At 43.4% G+C, this 20415-nt stretch overlaps 1 protein-coding gene across 5 annotated transcripts in view; it reads left to right on the top strand.

The window, feature by feature from the left end:
- MARCHF8 (membrane associated ring-CH-type finger 8) overlaps positions 1–20415 on the top strand; it is a 151267-nt gene that overhangs the window by 125390 nt on the left and 5462 nt on the right. For 4 of the 5 annotated variants that reach the window (XM_012744626.3, XM_012744625.3, XM_076010205.1 and 1 more), the window contains 3 exons: positions 16665–16753; positions 16996–17841; positions 19205–19385. In XM_012744626.3, the coding sequence (XP_012600080.1) occupies positions 16665–16753; positions 16996–17841; positions 19205–19385 (1116 nt within the window). The remainder of the gene's footprint in view (positions 1–16664; positions 16754–16995; positions 17842–19204; positions 19386–20415) is intronic. The other variant, XM_012744630.2, reaches the window with a different exon arrangement.

Raw genomic sequence — 20415 nt, 5'->3', positions numbered from 1 at the left:
CTATTCTTTCCTGTGGTGTATGTGTCTGTTTTTATACCAATACAATGCTGTTTTGGTTATGATAACATAGTAATATATTTTGAAGTCAGGTAATGTGATGCTTCAGCTTTGTTCTTCTTACTCAGGGTTGCTTTGGCTATTTTGGGCTCTTTTTTGGTTCCATATGAATTTTAGGATTTTTTTTTTTTAATTTGTGAAAAATGACTTTGGTACTTTGATAGAGATTGCATTTGTCTCTGTATATTGCTTTAGGCAGTTTGGTCATTTTAATGATATTCTTCTGATCCATGAACATGGAATGTCTTTCTATTTGTGTCCTCTTCAATTTCTTTTATCAGCGTTTTATAGTTTTCCTTGTAGAGATCTTTTACCTTGTTGATTAAATTTATTCCTAGGGTTTTTTGTTGTTTTTGGTACCTATTGTAAATGAGATTGCCTTCTTGATTTCTTTCTCAGCTAGTTCGTTATTGGAATATTGAAATGCTACTGATTTTTGTATGTTGATTTTTATACGCTGCAGCTTTACTGAATTTGTTTATCATATCTAAGATGTTTTTGGTGGCGAAAGATCATATCATTTGCAAAGGGGAACAATTTGACTTCTCATTTTTCAATTTGGAATCCTTTTATTTCTTTCTCTTGTCTGATTGCTCTGGGTAGGACTTCTAGTACTATGTTGAATAGAAGTGGTGAAAGTGGGCATATTTGTTTTATTCTAGTTCTTAGAGGAAAGGATTTCAGCTTTTCCCTATTCCATATAATGTTAGCTGTGGATTTGTCATATATGACCTTTATTATGTTGAGGTGTGTTTGTTGTATGCCTAGTTGAGAGTTTTTATCATGAAGGGATGTTGAATTTTATCAAATGCTTTTTCTGTTTCTGTTGAGATGATCATTTGGTTTTTGTCCTTCATTCTATTGGTGTGATGTATCAGATTTATTGATTTGCGTATGTTGAACCATCCTTACATCCCTGGGATAAATACCACTTGATCATGGGGTATTATCTTTTTGATATGCTGTTGGATTTGGTTTGCTAGTATTTTGTTGAGGATTTTTGTATCTGTGTTCATCTTTTTTGTTGCATTCTTACCTGGCTTTGCTATTAGGATAATTCTGGCCTCATAGAATGAATTAGGGAGAATTCCCTCCTCTTCAATTTAGGGGAATGATTTAAGGAGAATGGGTGTTAGTTTGAAAGTTTGGTACAATTTGGCAGTAAAGCTGTCTGATCTTGGGCTTTTCTTTATTGGGTGACTTTTTTTTTTTTTTAACTGATTCAATTCCATTACTCATCATCAGTCTGGTCAGGTGTTCTATTTTTTCATTATTCAGTCTTAGTAGGTTGTCTGTGTCTAGGAATTTATCCATTTCCTTTATGTTTTTCAGTTTGTTAGTGTATAGTTGTTCATAATAGTTTCTGATGATCTTTTGTATTTCTGTGATTATTAGTTGTAATGTCTCCTTTTTTATTTCTGGTTTTGTTTATTCGAGCCTGCTCTTGCGCGCTCTCGCTCGCGCTCGCTCGCTCTCTCTCTCTCTCTCTCTCTCTCCTTCTCCTCCTCCTCCCCCTCCCCCCCTCGGGAGTTAGTCTAGCTAGCAGTTTATTGTTTTTGTTGGTTTTCAAACCAACTTTTCATTTTTTTGATCCTTTGTATTATTTTATTAGTCTCTATTTCATTTAGTTCTGCTCTGATCTTTGTTATTTCTTTCTACTAATTTTGGGTTTGGTTTATTCTTGCTTTTCTAGATCCTTGAAGTGCATCATTAGATTGTTTATTCGAAATCTTTCTACTGTTTTTATGTAGGCATTTAGTGCCATAAACTTCCCTCTTAGCGCTGCTTTTACTATATCCCATAGGTTTTGGTATGTTGTGTTTCCATTTTCATTTGTTTCAAGACACTTTGATTTTGTCCTTAATTTCTTCCTGACCCAATAGTCACTCAAGGACATGTTGATTAATTTCCATGTATTTGTAGTTTCCAAATTTCCTTTTTTTTACTGATTTCTAGTTTTATATCATTGTGCTCTGAGAAGATACTTGATATGATTAGACTTTTTAAAATATGTTGAGTCTTATTTTGTGTTCTAACATATATGTAGTCTATCATGGAGAATGTGTGCTGATGACAAGAATGTGTATTCTCTAGCTGTTGGACAAAATGCTCTGTAAATGTCTGTTAGGTCCTAATGTGCAGTTTAAATCCAATGTTTCTTTATTAATTTTCTGTCTAGGTGATCTGTCTAATGCTGAGAGTGGCATATGGAATCCCCAACTATTATTGTATTGGAGTCTATCTCTTCCTTTAGATCCAGTAATATATCTGGTTGCTCCACTGTTGGATACATACATGTTTAGAATTGTTATGCACATTTGCTAAATTGATCGCTTTATTATTTATTTATCTATTTTTTATTTTTTGATCGCTTTATTATTATAATGACCTTCTTTGTCTCTTTTTATTATTTTTGACTTAAAGTCTGTTTTATCTGATAAAGTATGCTACTCCTGCTTGCTTTTGTATTTTGATTGCATGGAATATCTTTTTACATTCCTTTACTTTTAGTCTATATGTAAAAAAGACTTTTAGTATTTATAGGCAAGGTGAGTTTCTTTTAGACAGCATATAATTAATTGGGTCATGTTTTCTTTACCATTCAGCCAGTCTGTATTTATTTTATTTTTATTGATTGATTGATTGATTGATTGATTGAGACAGAGTCTCGCTTTGTTGCCCAGGCTAGAGTGAGTGCCGTGGCATCAGCCTAGCTCACAGCAACCTCAAACTCCTGGGCTGAAGCAATCCTACTGCCTCAGCCTCCCGAGTAGCTGGGACTACAGGCATGTGCCACCATGCCCGGCTAATTTTTTCTCTATATATTAGTTGGCCAATTAATTTCTTTCTATTTATAGTAGAGACAGGGTCTTGCTCTTGCTCAGGCTGGTTTCGAACTCCTGACCTTGAGCAATCCACCCGCCTCGGCCTGCCAGAGTGCTAGGATTAAAGGTGTGAGCCACCGCGCCCAGCCCAGTCTGTATCTTTTAACTGGAAAGTTTACTTTGTTTATATTCAAGGTTATTATGGGTATGTGAGGGCTTATTCCTGTCATTTTATTAAATGATTTCTGGTTGTTTTGTATATAGTTTGTTCCTTTCTTTACCTCTTATTGTTGTGGTTTGGTGGTTTTCTATAATGATAACATTATAGAAATGTTTCCTTATTTGTGTGTTTGCTTTACCTGTGGGTTTTATGCTTTCATGTGTTTTTATGATGGTAGATATTGTCCTTTCAAACTTGCAGGTGTAGGATTCCCTTAAGCATTTCTTGTAGGGCTGGTCTAGTGGTGGTGAACTCCCTCAGCTTTTGCTTGTCTGGTAAAGACTTTATTTCTCCTTCTGAGTGATAACTTTGCTGGGTAGAGTATACTTGTCTGGCTTTTTTTTCTTTCTGCACTCTGAATATATCATTCCATTTTTATCCTGGCCTGTAAGATTTCTGGTGAGAAATTCACTGTTAGTTTCATGGGGGTTCCCTTATAAGTGACTAGACACTTTTCTGTTTTTAGAATTCTCACTGTCTTTGGCTTTTGACAGTTTAACTATAATGTGCCATGGAGAAAACCTTTATGAATTGCATCTGTTTGGAGATCTCTGAGCTTTTTGTATTTGGATGTCTAAATCTCTTCACAAGACTTGGGAATTTTGCAGCTATTATTTTGTTAAATAGATTTTCTGTCCCTTTTGTTTTCTCTTCACCCTCTGGGACACCAAAATTTGAATATTAGATTGGTTGATGGTGTCCCATATGTCACATAAGCTTTGCTCATTCTTACTCTTTTTTTTTTTTTTTATCTGAGTGGATTATTTCAAAAGACCTGTCTCCAAGCTCTGAAGACAGAATCTAGTCTATTGTTGAAGCTTTCAAATGTATTTTATGTTTCATTTAATGAATTCTTCAGTTCCAGAATTTGTTTGATTCTTTTTTTATGGCATTTATTTCTTTGGTAAATTTCTCATTTATATCCTTAATTGTTTTTCTGATTTCTTTGTATTATTTTTCTGTATTCTCTTGTATCCCACTGAGCTTCTTTAATATTATTATTTTGAATTATTTTTCAGGGATATCATAAATTTCTTTTTGTTTGGGATCTGTTGCTAGAAAATTATTGTGTTCCTCTGGAGGTTTCATATTTTCTTGCTTTTTCATGTTTCTTGTGTCCTTACATTGGTATCTGTGCATCTCATGTAACAGTCTCTTTTTCTAATTTTTTGAATTTGCTTTTTTTTTTTGTAGGGGGATTTTTCCTGAATATGCATCTATGGTGTTGGTTGGGTAGGGCACTTTGGATTTGATTCTGGGTGCACACAGTAATGTCTCCATATGATTTCTTTGGTTGTAAACAACATCACTTATGTCTGTGATTTCCTTGGTGGCTTAGGGTTTGACTGTTAGTGGAGGCCATGGTTAAGTTTTGCTGGGGACGGGGATACCAGGTTGGCCTGTCATGCCCCAGTGGTGTCAGTGGCAGGCTGAGTATGCCTGTACAGACAGGGCCACAAGGCAGAGGTACATTGGCACTAGTGTTAGTGGATCCAGGCAGGCCTTTTCTTTCATCTCCTGGCGGCTTGCTCGGGTGCTGATAGTGGCAGTGGTAGGCCAGGTGCCTGAGTGAATTTAGGTCCCCCGGCAGTGGATGTGGTGTGGGCAATGGCAGTAGCAGTGGCAGGACAACCCTCTGGCTCCCAAGCAGTCCATGCTGGTGTTGGCAGTGATGGGCTGAGCAGGCCAGTCCCCATGACCACATGTGCCATGAGCAAGTGGGTGCCAGCTGTGGTGGTAATGGCAGGTTGGATGGGCCTGTCTTCAGGCCCCTGGGTGGGGTGTTCAGATGCCAGCAATACTGTGTGGTCCCCAGACCCCTGGACAGTGTGTTTGGGAATGGGGGATGGTGGACTAGGCTAGGAGGACCTGTCTTCAGGCCCCACAGTGCAAGCACCAGCTATGGTAGCCAGGGGCGGGGTGATCCCCAGGCCCACGTAAGAATGATCAGGTGGGGCAGCAGTGGCTGCACTGCAGCCCTGTTACTGGGGAGGGTGGGGTTGCTGGCAGAGCTGTATGCAAGTGGCTGGGGAGGGCACACTTTGCTTGTGCTTTGGCCCTGTCATAGCAGCCCAACGTGGCAGCAGCCACAGTTGGGGCAGTTTGTCCTTGAGGTGTGTGCAAATGTGCAGTGGCTTTGCTGTTGGGCCCGATGAGGTCATTGCCGATGTTTGCACTTTATCCCTGGCAGCAGCAGTCAGTGGCTGCAGGTGGGGAATGTCAGAGTGGGGGTTCCAGGAATGTGGAAATGCAGGGGCCATTTGGGCCTCCAGTAGGATACAGTCTGGTGAGAACTGGGCTCTCAGTATGGCACCTTGCTGTAGCTGCTTAGGGCTTGAGGGGTGTGGGGCCCAGAGTGAGTTCCCTCTCTGGAGAGGCGCCGTCCATGGTTTCCAGGCAGCTCCCTATGTTAGTCTCAGGCCCGTGAGAGTCTAGGGCTCTCCTGTGGCTACAACTGCAGGAGTCTGGTATGGACCACTGGGAATGACTCACTTACCCTTGCCCTGCATTGCAGAGCCTCTTCGGCTCCCAGCTGATCCCAGCCAAGCAGGCAGTCTTGCTTCACTCCTCTTTGCTTACGGTGTTTTCTGTCACTTCTCTGTTGAATTCCAGTGTTCTCTTTTAGATGATCTATTCAAAATGTGATTATCTGCTTGCTGTTTTGGTTCTTCTTTATAGAGGAGGCAAGTACCATTTGCCTGTAGTCAGACATCAAGCTCCTCCTCTAGATTTTGATTGGTTAGTTTTCTAATGTGAAACTGTAACTATTAAAAATATGTTCGGAATATCACCTAAACTCATAGTCACCCCTTCACTGGTTCAGATGGCCCTTTGTTGGATAGAGCTCTGATGGAGAGGAGGACTTGGGAGACTATGTGGTAGAGAAAAGGGAGGGGTAGGGACGAGGCAAGCCCCCTCCCCTCTCTGCTGTGAACCTCTGCCTGTCAGGGGGCCTTCAGTCTTGGGGTGCCAGGAAGCCATGGGGTGTGGGTTGGTGAGGGGGTCACAGCAGGGTACTGTGCATGGCCTCAGTGTAGACTCAGGTGAGGTGAGGTGACTGCCTGTCCAGGGATGTTGTGTCCTGTGCCACCACTGCCCCTACCTGCGGGCTGTCTTAGCCCTTGGTAAGATGTGTCCTTGGCCTGTGATTTGGAGAAATGGGAGTCTAATGCAGCATTTATGAGGATTACACAGCTCAGATTTTGTTCACACACTCAACTGTGTGCCAGACATTGTGCTTTAAGTGCTGAACCAAACAGCAGAGAGAAGTAAACAGACCTCCACACGGTACCTCAGATGGAGAGAGTTCCTGTGAAGGGATGGATGAGGAGCTAAGGTAGACAGTTACAAGGAATCCAAGTTAGAGGGGCTGCTCAGGGAAGGCGTGGCTCAGAAGAGGACACATAAAGCAGGATATGAAAGGAGGAAAGGAGCCAGTAGGATGAGGCTAAACTGTAGCAGAAAGATAATTTGTCACCTCCTTGGGAAGTCCAGTACTTGAGATAGACAATGAAAGGCAGCCTTAGTTGCTGATAGTGATGGCTCTCGAGGCACCCAGTTGCAGGCATCTGTTGGCAGTGAGGCTGTGTTGCCCTAAAATCATCCAGAAGCAGGTTGGGATTCCCTGAGGAGGCTTGAACCCACTCAGTCCAACTGGAATTTCTTTAGATACCAGGAATTGACCGAGGCCAGGCTAATCGTAGGGGTTGGGCTTTCTGGAGCCTCTGCTGATGCCTCTCAGGAGGGAGGATTGTGGTACAAAAAGGGCAGCACCCAGACATGATGTTACTTTGCCCTGAGGGAAGCCTTCTCATTTAACCGTAGGAATTGGGCTTGGCCAGGTGACACCGGTTTTTGAGCAAATTCATGATTGGCAGCACTTACCCCAGTGAGAAGACAGTGGAAGCCTGGAGCATGAATACCTCCTCCCTATGGCCAGCCAGCTTCTCTGGGCTCCTACGTCGCTGAAGGCTGGTGTCCTGTAGACTTGGAGCTTTTCATACTTTTATTCATATATCATCGTGAACATTATGTGCCTCTGGTTAATCAAATATTGCTGGGTAGAATTCACACTGGGCATGTTTAGTGAGCACTTAAGAGTATTGCTGTTGTGTTGTTTGGCAAACAGATCTTAGTGAATTTGAGCATTGACCCTCAGAGATCTCTTGAATATTTTCCGGTTATCGTTGCCATTAGCAAGGAGTGAGAGATAGCAGGATGTCAGGTGTCAGATGTAGACACAGCCTTACGAGGGAGGCTTGCTGACCCACTTTTGCTTTGAGGGGACAGACCTGGATATGGGTGTCAAGACCACGGTTTGCTTCTCTTTTGTTTCTGAATCCAGAGTTGACTAATGACAGACTCAGGTTAGTCTTACGTGGTACGTATAAGGCAAAATGTGCATGTCTTAATTCATACTGAAGAAAACAAGTGTCCCAAAACAAGGTGCTTATTTTCATGTGACAAAAAAAGAGGACTGGAAGAGTTGTGTGGAAGCAAAGGGATTGGAGCAGCCGTGTGGTATCCAGTGGCGACATCCTTCTCCGTCTGCGAGTCCTGATGGAGCCGTGGGCAGTGTTTGCTATTTGGCTCCCTTTTGGCAAAGTTTGACCATGTTTTTATGTTTTTTTTTTTTTTTTTTTTTGACTGGTTACAGTTCAGTTTCTGGCTAAAGTTTTAGGCCACCAATATTTAAAGTTTGGTTTAGTGTCTCCTGAATGTAGAAGGGGGCAAGTTTGAAATAGTTTTCTAATAATACTTAGACATTATTTGCCTTTCTCATTCTCATTCTCTCACAAGCTCACACTGGAGTTTTCAGAGCTAAGCAACATGCAAGATAGCATCTTCTTTCAGATCCTAATGGAATGTGTTTTTGTGTTTTAAAATGTTCTATTATAATAAAGATCAAGAGACGTAACTCACGTAAAGAAAAGCTCTTTGGGGACCTCAGTACTTTTGAAGAGTGTAAAGGGGTCCTGAGACCAACAAGTTTGAGAATCCCTGTTTTTGAGGCTCAGTCTACCCAGGGTGTAGTTATTTAGTTCATTCAGCAAGTGTTCACTGAACACCTACTGTTTGCTAGGCCAAACTGTAGCAGCTTCATAAGTTAACATTTTCCAGAAACATCTTCTCATAAACTGTTGGAACTAGGCATTCCATAGCAGAAATGAAACCTACAGGTTTATTCTGTAGGTTGTCAGGAGTGGTAGTCTACAAATTGGAGGTGTTCCTGGAATGGTATGTGCCACATTCCTGCATCTCTCTGTTTTATTTGGTTCTTGCAGCAGTGGACTATTGACTTAGTTTTTAAATGATTAAACTCTTTCTCAGTGGTGTGCTCAGTGGAGTGGACTCAGAACACAGAATTAGGACTTTGGAGTCAAGAGCCAGTGCTTTGGCTACCCCCCCCCCCCCAGAATTCTCTCAATTCTTGGCAGTGAAAACATATTTTGATTATATTTGAAAAGTTAAATATTTATTTATTTATTTGAGACAGTGTCTCACTCTGTTGCCCGGGCTAGAGTAGCATGGTGTCAGCCTAGCTCACAGCAACCTCAAACTCCTGGGCTCAAGGGATCTTCCTGTCTTAGCCTCCTGAGTAGCTGGGACTACAGGCACGTGCCACCACACCCAGCTAACTTTTCTATTTTTAGTAGAGATGGTGTCTTGCTCTTGCTTAGGCTGGTCTCGAACTCCTGAGCTGAAGCGATCCTCTTGCCTCAGCCTCCCTGAGTATAAGGATTACAGCATGAGCCCCTGCGCTCATGCTGTAGGCAATAATGTCTTAGTATTATTAGGAAACTGTTTCAAACTTGCCCCCTTCTACCTTCAGGAGACCCTGAACCAAACTTTAAAGTTAAATAGTTAAAGGATGTCTACAGTAGTAAATGGTCCTTTTGAGTGGTAAATAACTCATAAACACAGCACTTTCACAATGTTATTTCTGGTGATTTCGGACCTTTATATGGTTACATCTGTAGTTTCTGGGACTGTGAAGCCATCTTTGCTCAGAAATTGTTGCCTTCAGTGTAATTTATTGAAAACAAATTATATTTGCAAGATCCCCAACTGTAGCATGGAGACCTGCTTTGGAAGACAAGCTTTGAGAAAGTCTCTTCAGCTGACACCTTCCCTCAAGCATCTGTGATGTTTGCCCCTCATTGTGCTGGGGATATGCTATTCATGGAACTCGAACTCCCTCTAAAAGGCCACCAAAGAAAAGAATTCAGTGTTAGTGTTATTTGCTAAGCAGTCCTAATTAGTCATTTAAAATGGGAATTATTTTAGCTCTCAGTAGTTTTTATTGTACATTCTCCTCCATGAATCCTATATTGTGTATATTTACGTTTGCAATGGTCAGTTTTAATTAATTGCCTTTGTGAAAGCTCGTTCTTGGCACAGCCCTTCATCAAGAGGCAGCATGTATTCATCAGAGGCAGCCATAGAATGGCTTCTTCTCTTTTAATTGTAGCTCATTTTTGAAGTTGAATACAACTGTGTGTTTATTTATAGAAATCAGAGGCTCTCATAATGAAGCATTGGTTTGACAGAGTAACTTATGTACTAAGCAGAAAGTTTGCTGAGATGGAATCTCAGTCTGTACATTTCGGTATCTAAACACCAAGTGAGACTTTATTTGACTGTTATCTGAAGTCAGTCCTGCTTATTTGGCAGTTAGCAGATCACTATTTCTTAGTTTGAAACTGGGAGGGCAGTAACTTTTAGCAACTTCCTGAGCAGGAAGCACAAATAAAACAGTGGTCTGATGAGCATAATTTCTAATATGACTCCCCAAAGATGTCCCATCTAATTGTCCAGAACCTGTGAATGCCATGAGATATTCTCTCATGATCATGTGTTGTGTGGCACAGTTGACCTTAAAATATGGGAGATTATTTTGGATTATACACATAGGTCCAGTGGAATCCCATGAGTTCTCTACTTAAAAGCAGAGAACTTTCTCAGGCTGGTGGCAGAAGGAGGTGACAGAGAGATGATAGCACAAATGGGCTTGAAGATGGGAGTGGTCTTGTGAGACGTGGAGTGCTTGCGACCCCCTAGGAGGAAGCCAAGTGAACAGGGGGCCTCAATCCTCAAGCCGCAAGGAACTGCATTCTGCCAACAACCTGAATGAAAGTGGAAACCTGTTCTTCCCCAGGGCCTCCGGGAAGAGGGAGACCTGAGCAGAGAATCCTGACATGTTGTACCTGGACTCCCAGTCCATGGAAACTGTGAGATGATAACTTTGTGTGGTTTTGTGGTGATTTGTTACCCAGCAGTACAAATCTCATACAGGTGGCAAATGCTTTCATTGAAGTGGAAAGACTTTCTCTCTTGGGAGCTGTCAGGGCCATTCATTTCAGAAGTCTCTGTGCTGAGAGTGTAATGTAATGTGATCTCTTGATTTGGCCATTTACTTCTTTAACTTATTTAGATATTTTGTATTTTATTTATAAAAATAATTATGCAGTGACTTTCAAGTTACTTCTACATGATCCATAATGAGAAGTAGGTTTTATATTGAAATGTACCCTGTTTCCCCAAAAATAAGACCTACCCATAAAATAAACCCTAGCAGGATTTCTAAGCATTTGTGCAATATAAGCCCTACCCTGAAAATAAGACCTAGTGATGGGCGTGGCTACGCAGCGTATCTACACAACCCTTGCATTTCATCGTGGAGCGGTAAAGACGACGAGCAGCCCTTCTCATCTGCCCCATGAGAGCTCTAGTGCTCGACATGAGAGATTGGGGCCAATGGTTCTAAAGGACATAGAGTCGCAAGAAGTTCAGGATGGAATTCAGGGTTTGGAGAGTTACGATGATGTTCCAGAAGAAGACGACTTAACTATATTTGAATAAATGTAGATTGTTGTCCGGTACTTAAAAAAAAATAGCACATCCCCTGAAAATAAGCCCTAGGGTATCTTCTTGAGGAAAAATAAATATAAAACTCTGTCTTATCTTCAGAGAAACACGGTAGTTCACTCACACACACAACTGAAAGACAAAATTACCCCAAAGGACTTCATCCTTATTATGACAGACAGACTCTGACATTTCCTATCTTACTCTATTCTTTTCCATTATTAAAAATGTAGGTTATGACCCAGTAAATCAATTTGTTTATCTGTTATCCCAGAGATAGAAAGTTGTTGGCAATTAGTTGTGCATTTACGTCTTACTTCTTAAACTATCAGTCACATGTTATTTTTTAAATGAATTTCTGTTTAGAAAATAATGCTCAGGGTAAAGTGGCATATTGGTTCTGAGGGTCTCCATGACAAGTCAGTGTCCTTCCCACCCAGGTTCCTTGGTCTGTCCCTCCATCGTCTGTGACAGCACCAGCACAGAAGGCAGCGGCGCTTCTCTGCTCATTTCACTTGGTGTATCCATCACTGGACATAACAAGAGCTTTTTCTTTCTTCTTAATGACTCCTAGGAGTCCAGGTACAGCGACAGGATTCTGTGCTGGTCTTCCTCCTTCCTGGAAGCCCTGGGGAAGAACGGGTTTCCACGTTCATTCAGGTTGTTGGCAGAATGCAGTTTCTTGCGGCTTGAGGGCTGAGGGCCAAGGCCCTGTTTACTGGCTGGCTGCCACCTCTTGGGGCGGTGAGCATTCCCTGTGGTCACATGACCCCTCCATCCTTTCTATAGATGGAACAATATTGCCTTAGTCAGCTTCAAGCTGATGGCCTTTTAGTTTGATTCTAGCCCTTCACTGTCACAAACGGTGCTGTGTGCACACCTCTTCGTGCAGGTGTGTGAGGATGAATTCCTATTAATAAAAAAAGAATTGCTGGAATGAAGTATATATATGCCTTTGTTGTTGTGAGGACAGTTGTCATCCTGTGGAAGTTAACCATTTGCTTTCCCACCAGCAGTGTAGCATGCCTGTTTCCTCACACTTTTGCCAACACAGAATTATTTGATTAAAAAAATTTTTTGCTGATAGTAGTACCTCATTGTAGTTTCAATTTGTATTTCTCACTGTAAAAGAGGTTAAGCATCTTTTCATGTTTTAAGAACTATCTGCATGTTCTTTCTCATTTTTTCTATTCGGTCACTAATGTGATATATCATAATTTGAGGTCAGTTGTAAACATGGGCTCTGCTTACCTTTTACCCTCCGTATCTAGACCCTCCTCAAGTTCCTCCTGGCTTGGAAACAAGCTCACCAGACAGACCATTCCTGTGGCCCTGCTCCTGTTGATATAAATCAGATGGGCAAATTCACTTTTGTTAGGGGCCTGAGACCCCAAATGTTTAAAGATAGCTTTGCTGGTAAATAAAAAGAAAGCCCAGAGAAGAAGGGAGGGTCTGGTGGGGCAGGTGTGCCGGTGTCCTGCGGGAGCAGGTGGTGTGGGAAGCTGCAGGACGGTGTGCTGTGATCGCTGCTCCAGCCGCAGCAGCGCCTCTGAGAAGAGGAATACCAGTTTCTGCCAAGGATATATGGAAAGTTTTCTTTTCCCCATATGTTCTTGGCAGCCTTGTTAAAATCATTTAAAACAGTGAATCTGATAGGAAAGCCAGCCACTAAGAGACTCCAGTATAGCAAAACAAATTGTCTAAAGTATTTGCCATTCCTAAGAAATAAACTGGGATTTAGGCTTGGACAGAATCCAGAGGTTTGTTTTGACCTAGTTAATTACAACATATTAAGAAGAGGGGATTTTTACAGGAATTTTTTTTCAGTTTTACATTCTTTTTCATAACTGGAATGTCTGTCATTTGACAACCAACAACTTAAGGAAGAGAGAACTTAAGCTTTCTTAACACATTTGAATTTTCTCATTATGAGCATTTATTCCTTTTTTCAATAACTCTCAAGTCCTGTGTGATCTGATCCTATGGAGAGGAGATGTAGGTGTTCTCCAGAGTTTTGTGCGGCATAGACCTCTAAGGCGAGTACGGCCCTCAGTCCCTGCATGCCACCCTGCCTGCTGCTCTCAGGACGAACAGAAGAGCTCATCCTGTCCTAGCTAGTGAGGTCCCTCGCTGCAGAGCTTCTAAGAGGAGATTGCTGGCCTTTGACTATGTTGACTTCTGGAGTCTGACGGTGGAGCCATACTTGAAGCTGTAGACTTTGTTTTGTTGTTGACTAGGTCAGTCTTTTAGATCCTTGATGGTTGATTGATAGATTCTATGCAGCTTAATACCAGCAACAAATAAAGCTTTTTAAAGTTGGTTTGGTGATCCTTCTACATATGGATTGGTCCTGAACTTTAGTACATGTGCTCATCTTTAGCTGGTGACAGCAGTAGCCTCTTATGAGAGCTGTGATGGCTCCACAAATCTTGCTGGGTTTTTTGCTTTTATTGAAGGAGTCAGCATTTGTTGAAGCTGAAGTTTATGTAAAATAACAGTAAGTAGATTATTTAAATTTCCTGGAAATTTTATGATCTGATAAGAGAGACTCTTACTCTTTCTCAGGAGGCTTTTTAAGGCTTGGACATTACCTGCTGAGTGCCTTATAGTGTTGTCATGAGATTGGAGAGAGTGAAATGAGGGCAGGAACATAGGTGGAGGATGCTGAGGTTGTTCCTATTTCCTGAGTAAAAATTGAACAGCTGCAGAATCTCCCCAGCCCTGCCATGATGCCTTTTCTCGTTGGGACTGCTGCCACTGTCTTGCCAGCCTTATGTCTGCCATGGTGCAGACACACCTGTGTGAGTGCCTTGTGATACACCTGAGGTGGGGAAATGCATGGGGAAGTGAACACAGGTCCCGTGGTGTGTGTGGACAGCGTGGCCACTTCCTCAGTGCAGGCTCTGTTCTGCCGTGAGGCTCTCCCCGCTGCTGCCATGCCCTGCCCCCATCACAGGCGTGCAAGGCTGTGACCATTACCCCAGGGTACCCTCTTGATGTGAATTACTTAAAGTTCAGAACTAGAGTGAGAGGCCATTTTCTCTCGACTTCAGTTTCCTGTCAGATCTGCCTTCTCCCAGGACACTGACCCTGATTGGGTGCCATTCACCAGATGAGACCCCATCCTCCTCCCGCAGGGCTTGTCTTCCCTTCAGAACACGGGAAAGTATGGTGGTTCCAAGAAGATCATGCTGTTACTGAGTTAACAAGGAGGAAGATAACTAGATACTTCCCTCTGTCTGCCATCCTTCCTGGGGAGGAGGCTTCCTTTATGACCCAGCAACACAGAGGAAGAAGTGACCTCATAGCAATGAGGGGACAAGGATGTGAATATAGCTAGACACTCCTTCCTCCAAGTCTATGGTGGTGGTGACACCTCTCACTTCTCTGAAGTACACAAGGCCAGCTTGTGGCCTTCATGATAGATTTCCTGCCTTGCCTATAGATGCTGAACAGAGCTGGTCACCCTCAGAAGTAAAAGAAGGGAGCAAGAAGTTCATGAAGGCTTCCAGTCCAGAGCAATGTTAGGACTAAAAGTCAGAGGACAGGCTAATTGTAGAAGTTTGGAGACCTTAGTATAGTATCCTCACCTGCTTCCCTGTAGTGTTAATAGTAAAGCCCCTGATACCAGAAGGCCTTGTGTGCTCGTCTCGGGGGAAGAGGAGCCCCCAAGGGGTTGATTCTGTGATGGTTGCCTTGAGAGGGGGATGCTGGGGAAAGAGAAGGATGGCTCATGCACTCGGGTCTAGAGGATGCAAGGGATGTAACCACAGTGTCCACATGGCTCCCAAGATGCACCTCATCTTGTTTTAGGAAGAATCTTGACAAAGTAGCAGTGGGGATTATTTTGGGGATGTCAGATAAACTTTAGATTCTTAAGAATTTTGACCATTAATGCTTTTAAAGAAAATATACTCAATGTCCATATGCACATTCAAATAAAAACTAAATGTGGATTCCTTAGTGACTCACGTGATGTGCTAATAGAGTAATACTGTGTGATCTCAGCATCACATGCAGCATGCTTACAAGTAACTTCTTGGATCATGTTTCTTTAGGTTGAATTGGATTTAAAATGATGTTTAATCTCTGTTCTGGGGAGTAGGAATAGGAGTCCAGTGAAAACTTTAATCAGAGTGCCTGTACTGGCCCTCTCCAAGCTGCCAAATTTACTGTGTTTGTGTGTGTGTGTGGGGGGGGGAGGGTAGGAGTTTCTTGGCCATGGCCATACCTGTTCTTGTGGCTGACCAGTGTCAAGGATCCCATAGTGGCATGCCAGAATGACAGTGAACTCCAGCTGGTAGCACTTAAGAGTTGGGGCTCACCCTCAACTGGGGAATTGTAAGCTAGGGTGGAGCTCCCTCACTTTGAGGAGTTAGGACAAGGAACATTCAAGTGGGCCTGGTAAAAGGAAGTGGTGATTTGGGCTTACTTGTGATGTAGACTGATGGCACTATTTCTCTGGAGCTGTGGGTTGCATGAAGCAGATGCTCCCTCAGGCTCACTGTCCCAGGGAGAGAAGACTGTGTGTTTACCGGCTTATGCATTGGTCTGTGAGGGCCATGGGAACGCTGGCGTGGGAGCCCTCTAGTGGTGCTTGTGCATCTTCAGCTCAGCTTCTGTCCCTGTCCCTACTCCCCTGTGTCTGCTTTCTCCCCACTGTGGTGCCTCCTCTCCCTCCCAGATCTTTTCTCTAATTTTGATTGTTCACCACCTGAGAGGTCCTATTCTATCCCATGGACCTCTTGTTGCACCTTCTTTCAAATTTAAATTTTATTTCCTCTCTCTCTCTTTTTTTTGAGACAGAGTCTCACTCTGTGACCCTGAGTAGAGTGCGGTGGCATCATCATAGCTCACTGCAACCTCAAGATCCTGGGCTCAGGAGATCCTCTTGCCTCAGCCTCCTGAGTAGTTGGGACTATAGGAGCTCACCACCATGCCTGGCTAATGTTTCTATTTTTCTTAGAGATGGGGTCTCATTCTTGCTCGGGCTGGTCTCAAACTCCTGACCAATCCTACCTTGGCCTCCCACAGTGCTAGGATTACAGGTGTGAGCCACCACACCTAGCCAAATTTAAATTTTCTTGATGACTTTTCTTAATTCTCAATTCCAAGTTTAGACCATTTGGGAACACTTTGTGCTCATTCTTCTCCCAGGCCCTAATTGAGCTATGACTGGTGGCCCTGTGGTCAGGTGGGCTCCCTTTTGTATAAGGAGCCATGGCAAGGCAGTGAGGTTTCACAGACCAGAGCCTGGTCACCATGCATGAGTAGGAGAGAGCTATCAAATCTGCTGGCCTGGCTCAGGGTCCTTTCAGGAACTAGGTGAGTGTGCTGGGGCTGGGGAGGTAAGTGTGGCAGCATGATGCTTCACACTTCTTTTGCATTTGTATAGTGCCTTTTAGTACTTGATTTCTTGACTTATGTATGAACTAATTAAATTTAGATGCTCAGGAAACAAAGACCACTGAACCTACGAGAGGTCAGTAGTGGTGTTCCATAGTCTGAGACATTTCTTGGCTACACTTTTATCCACAGATAAAGAAAAAAGAGTGCTCTTTAATTTGTTTTGCCTAGATTTGTAGGGACCTAGTATATGTTGCTCATTGAGCAGTGTTGCCATTCAGAAGGAGACAGTGCACGTGCTCCCCTTAGCTCATTCCTGAACACTGACCAGAGATGTGTCATTACAGGCTGGGAGTCCTCCATCAGCGTCAGCTCCGGCTCCGGTGTCTGCCTTCTCTCGCACTTCTGTCACACCATCCACCCAGGACATCTGCAGGTAACACTCTGCTTCAGTGCTGTGATGATCAGTGTGCATCCCAGAAGTAAGCATTCGTGTCTGTAGGTTCTCAGATTTCCAATTGCTTGATCAGTCAACCTTTGGTCTAGACAGCTGGCCCAGTTTTATGTGCTGTTTGCTCACGAGTTACCCATATGGGTTTCATTTCTTCACTTTGATGTCTATTCTCTTTTAAAATTGTTTTTACTTTCTGTGCTTTTGTTCCACTGTTCTGCATGCAGTTCCAGTGCAGTGTTTTCTGAGTGTTGTCACCACAGTCCCGTGCAGTCTGCTGTTGTCTTGAAAACTCCTCAATGCCAGAGTTCTCTGACACAAGGGCTCACTGTGACAGTTATCTGTAAAGATACAGTACAGGCATCAAAGAGAAATTCCTTTGGTTCAGAATGGGTCCAGGCCTTGAAGCCTGGTAAGAATACCAAAGCCAGAAGAACACTAAAGTTCTCAAAGTCCCTAAATGATGTGGGTGAGAAGGCCCAAGATACTTTGGAAAGTTTTGACTATGTGGAAAGAACTTGTTCTGAAGGAAAGTTAATACTCCCTCAAGATCCACGTCTCAGAATTAACAGGTTCCATCATAAAGAAAAAAGAACGCTGATCTGCAGACCTCTTGGCGGTTCCAAACATTCTTGTGTTTCATCTCTTTCTGCCACCTGTTCAACTGCCTCAGAAGTGGGAGCTGGCAAGGGAGGTGTGCACATCCCGCCCTTGGACCAGAAAGGAGATGGCGAGGCCGCGTCCAGAAGCCGGCGGCTGCTCCGGTACCTGCTCTCTCTCTCGCGTGGCTCGAGCACCAGCAGCCTGCACAGGTTCCACGAGCTGGAGAGCTGTGCCGCTCACCTGCATGCCGCTAAGTCCTCCAGTGGGCTGGCCGGGAGCACCGGCTTCTGCTCCGACGAAATGGGAGACGACGACGTCTTTGAGGACAGCACGTCCACAAAACTGAAAAGCAGGGTTCTGCGGGCGCCCCTCTGCTCCACAGAAAAGGACAGCGACCTGGATTGTCCTTCTCCCCTCTCTGAGAAATGTCCCCCCATGTCCCCTGTGTCCACATCAGGGGATGCCTGCAGGTTGGTTTGCCAGGAAGCGCTGCTCTGGCCGTCTCTGCTCACACCCATAGCCTCCCCTTGCTTTAATATGTGAAGTTTCAGGAAAATGAAGTAAGAGGCAGTTGTAGCCAATTGTGGGTTAATAGCTTTCTCCAGAAGAATGGAGTATTGGTATCATTTGGAAAACTAATTTTTATGATGTGGGTCCCAAGATATTTTCACAGATGATACAAGAGGAAGAAGCTCCACATATTAAAGGCAAAGCTGACTCTTCTCAACTAAAAATAAGTAGATTTTATGTAAAGAAATTTGAAGAAGAATTAGTATCTCCAGCTTGATGGTCCAGATTTTAAGTGTTTGCTGCCCCTCCCAGCCTTTTTTTAAGCCTTTGCTCCCTGCATGTGTGTGGGGAGTGGTGGTTCTGCAGTAGCTCCTCCCTCCCTCCAGCTATGCCCAGGTCCTAACTCCACTTCCCACCTTTATCTGCCTTGTGCAGCATCCTTGTCTGGCTTCTAGGATTCAGGATTCTTCTAGGATTCTTTTGTCACACTCTTGTGCCTTCTCCATTCTGACCTTTCCCTAGTCTCCCCTTCTCATGCCAGCTGTCATCATGGATCAGAAACCCTTCTCACTAAGGCAGCCTGAGAGCCCAGTTCTTTTCAGGAAAGGTCCCTCCATGCTCTCAGCTGCTGGGAAAAGACCCTCTTTCTCAAAAGCTTGTTAAAGTTCCTTGAAGTTAGTAGTTACGTCCTGCTGCATGCCTCCTTGGAAATAAGGAATGCTTTTAAATTAACTCTCACTAAAAACTGCTACGAGTAGTCCTGAAAAAGGAAGTGAAATGGTGAATGTTTTAGGTCCAGGAGAGGCACTGTGATCTTTGGTAACTCCCAGAAAGAGGACAGAAATGTACGGTTGTGGTGTGTAAAGGCGAGGTCAGTGTCCATAGCTAAGGAGCAATGTCATCACCTTTTAAGTCACTGTGGCATTTTTGGAAGGTGGAATGCCGGGTTTGTTTTACATAGAAATTTTTCATCTAATTATTTTAACATCTTACATTGTAGAAAATGATTTCAGGTTGCCTTAAATTCGTCTTTCAGTTGAAGTTCTTAAGTCTTACCAAAAAAACGACTGCTTTGTCATTTCTTGTATCATTTTTTCCTCTGTTGCCAAATGCCATCCAGATTTTCCATGTTGGCGCGGTAAGCTAGAAACTTTTAGTCTGTAGTCACTGTTTTCATTTGTGTTTGTATGTTTTGTGCTCATAGTCACTTGAGTGGTGTCTGTTTCTGGAAATTTTCCAGGGTGGGTGGGGATTGACTTTCCACTGAAGCGTCACCTTCCTTGTTGTGGGGCCCCTCACAGTGACTGCTTTCCTTCGGTATAGGATCTGTCACTGTGAGGGAGATGACGACAGCCCTCTGATCACGCCCTGCCGCTGCACGGGAAGCCTCCACTTTGTGCACCAGGCCTGCCTGCAGCAGTGGATCAAGAGCTCTGACACTCGCTGCTGCGAGCTCTGCAAGTACGAGTTCATCATGGAGACCAAACTGAAGCCTTTGAGAAAAGTACGTGTGAGGAAGAGATGTTCCCGGCATTGCTTTACCCTCTGTAAAACAAGTGACCCTGAAAGAGTTAGCACCTCAGACTGTGCAGCCGTAGCTTGCCTCCTGTGTTCGTTTATCTGAGAAGCTGGGGCTGGTGTCGCATTCACGTTGCAGCGACTGTTGTTTCTGATACTGATTTCCAAGTCCCTCCCTTCAGGAAGAAGCTGTTTCTGACCATTCCTAATGTTTCCTTTTCCTTCAAACTAATCCTGCTTGTTTGTCTGTGTCAGTCATCTGGCCCTTGACCACAGAGTGTTTTGAGACATATCTTAGTTAGCATTTAACCTTATATGCATTAACTGTTCATGTCTTGCCTCTCTGCAGAATTAGGACTGTATGTTAGAGGTTAATATCTTTCCCCAGCACTCAGCACAGCATAGCACACCGTAAATTTACGTGTGTACACCTGTGACAAGCATTTGCTGGATAGGAGAGTGGTTGGGTGGATGGGGAAAAGAAAGGAACCACAGACATTATATGACATGCATCTGTCTTCAGGCCCCATGTCATTGTTCCCTCTGAAAGGAGCTTTGTCAATGGCACTGGCCTCCTGTTTAAATGTTCACTGTTTTCATATATCTCGCTAGATCCCCGCACAGAAGGTTTTGTTTGGAAGAATAAGAGACTATTCCTATCTCAAAACGTTAATATGTAAATGTCAGGGGTGTATCACATAATCAAATAACAGTACATGACAATGCCAATTAAATGTGAAATTATGTGGTGGTGGAGCATATCAGACATTCAGAGAAGAAAGTGCCCCTTATTGGCTAGAGTGCTGGGGAAGTGGCATGCTGGTAGCATCATAGAATGTTTGGGTTTTAGAGCAGTTCTTGGAAGATGAATAGCATTTTGGAAGCAAAGTGAAAGAAGTTTAGAGAGATCAAATTTTCTGTGGAGAAAAGCATACACCAAAAAGGTGAGGGTGAGTGTTCAAGGGCTGTGCAAGGGTTGAGCTACATGTGTCTTCGGAAATAGTGGGGATCAGGGA

Source organism: Microcebus murinus, chromosome 14 (genome assembly GCF_040939455.1).
Source record: "Microcebus murinus isolate Inina chromosome 14, M.murinus_Inina_mat1.0, whole genome shotgun sequence".
Taxonomy (NCBI): Eukaryota; Metazoa; Chordata; class Mammalia; order Primates; family Cheirogaleidae; genus Microcebus; species Microcebus murinus.
Note: the sequence above shows the minus strand (reverse complement) of the source record. Positions and strands in the feature narration are given on the sequence as shown.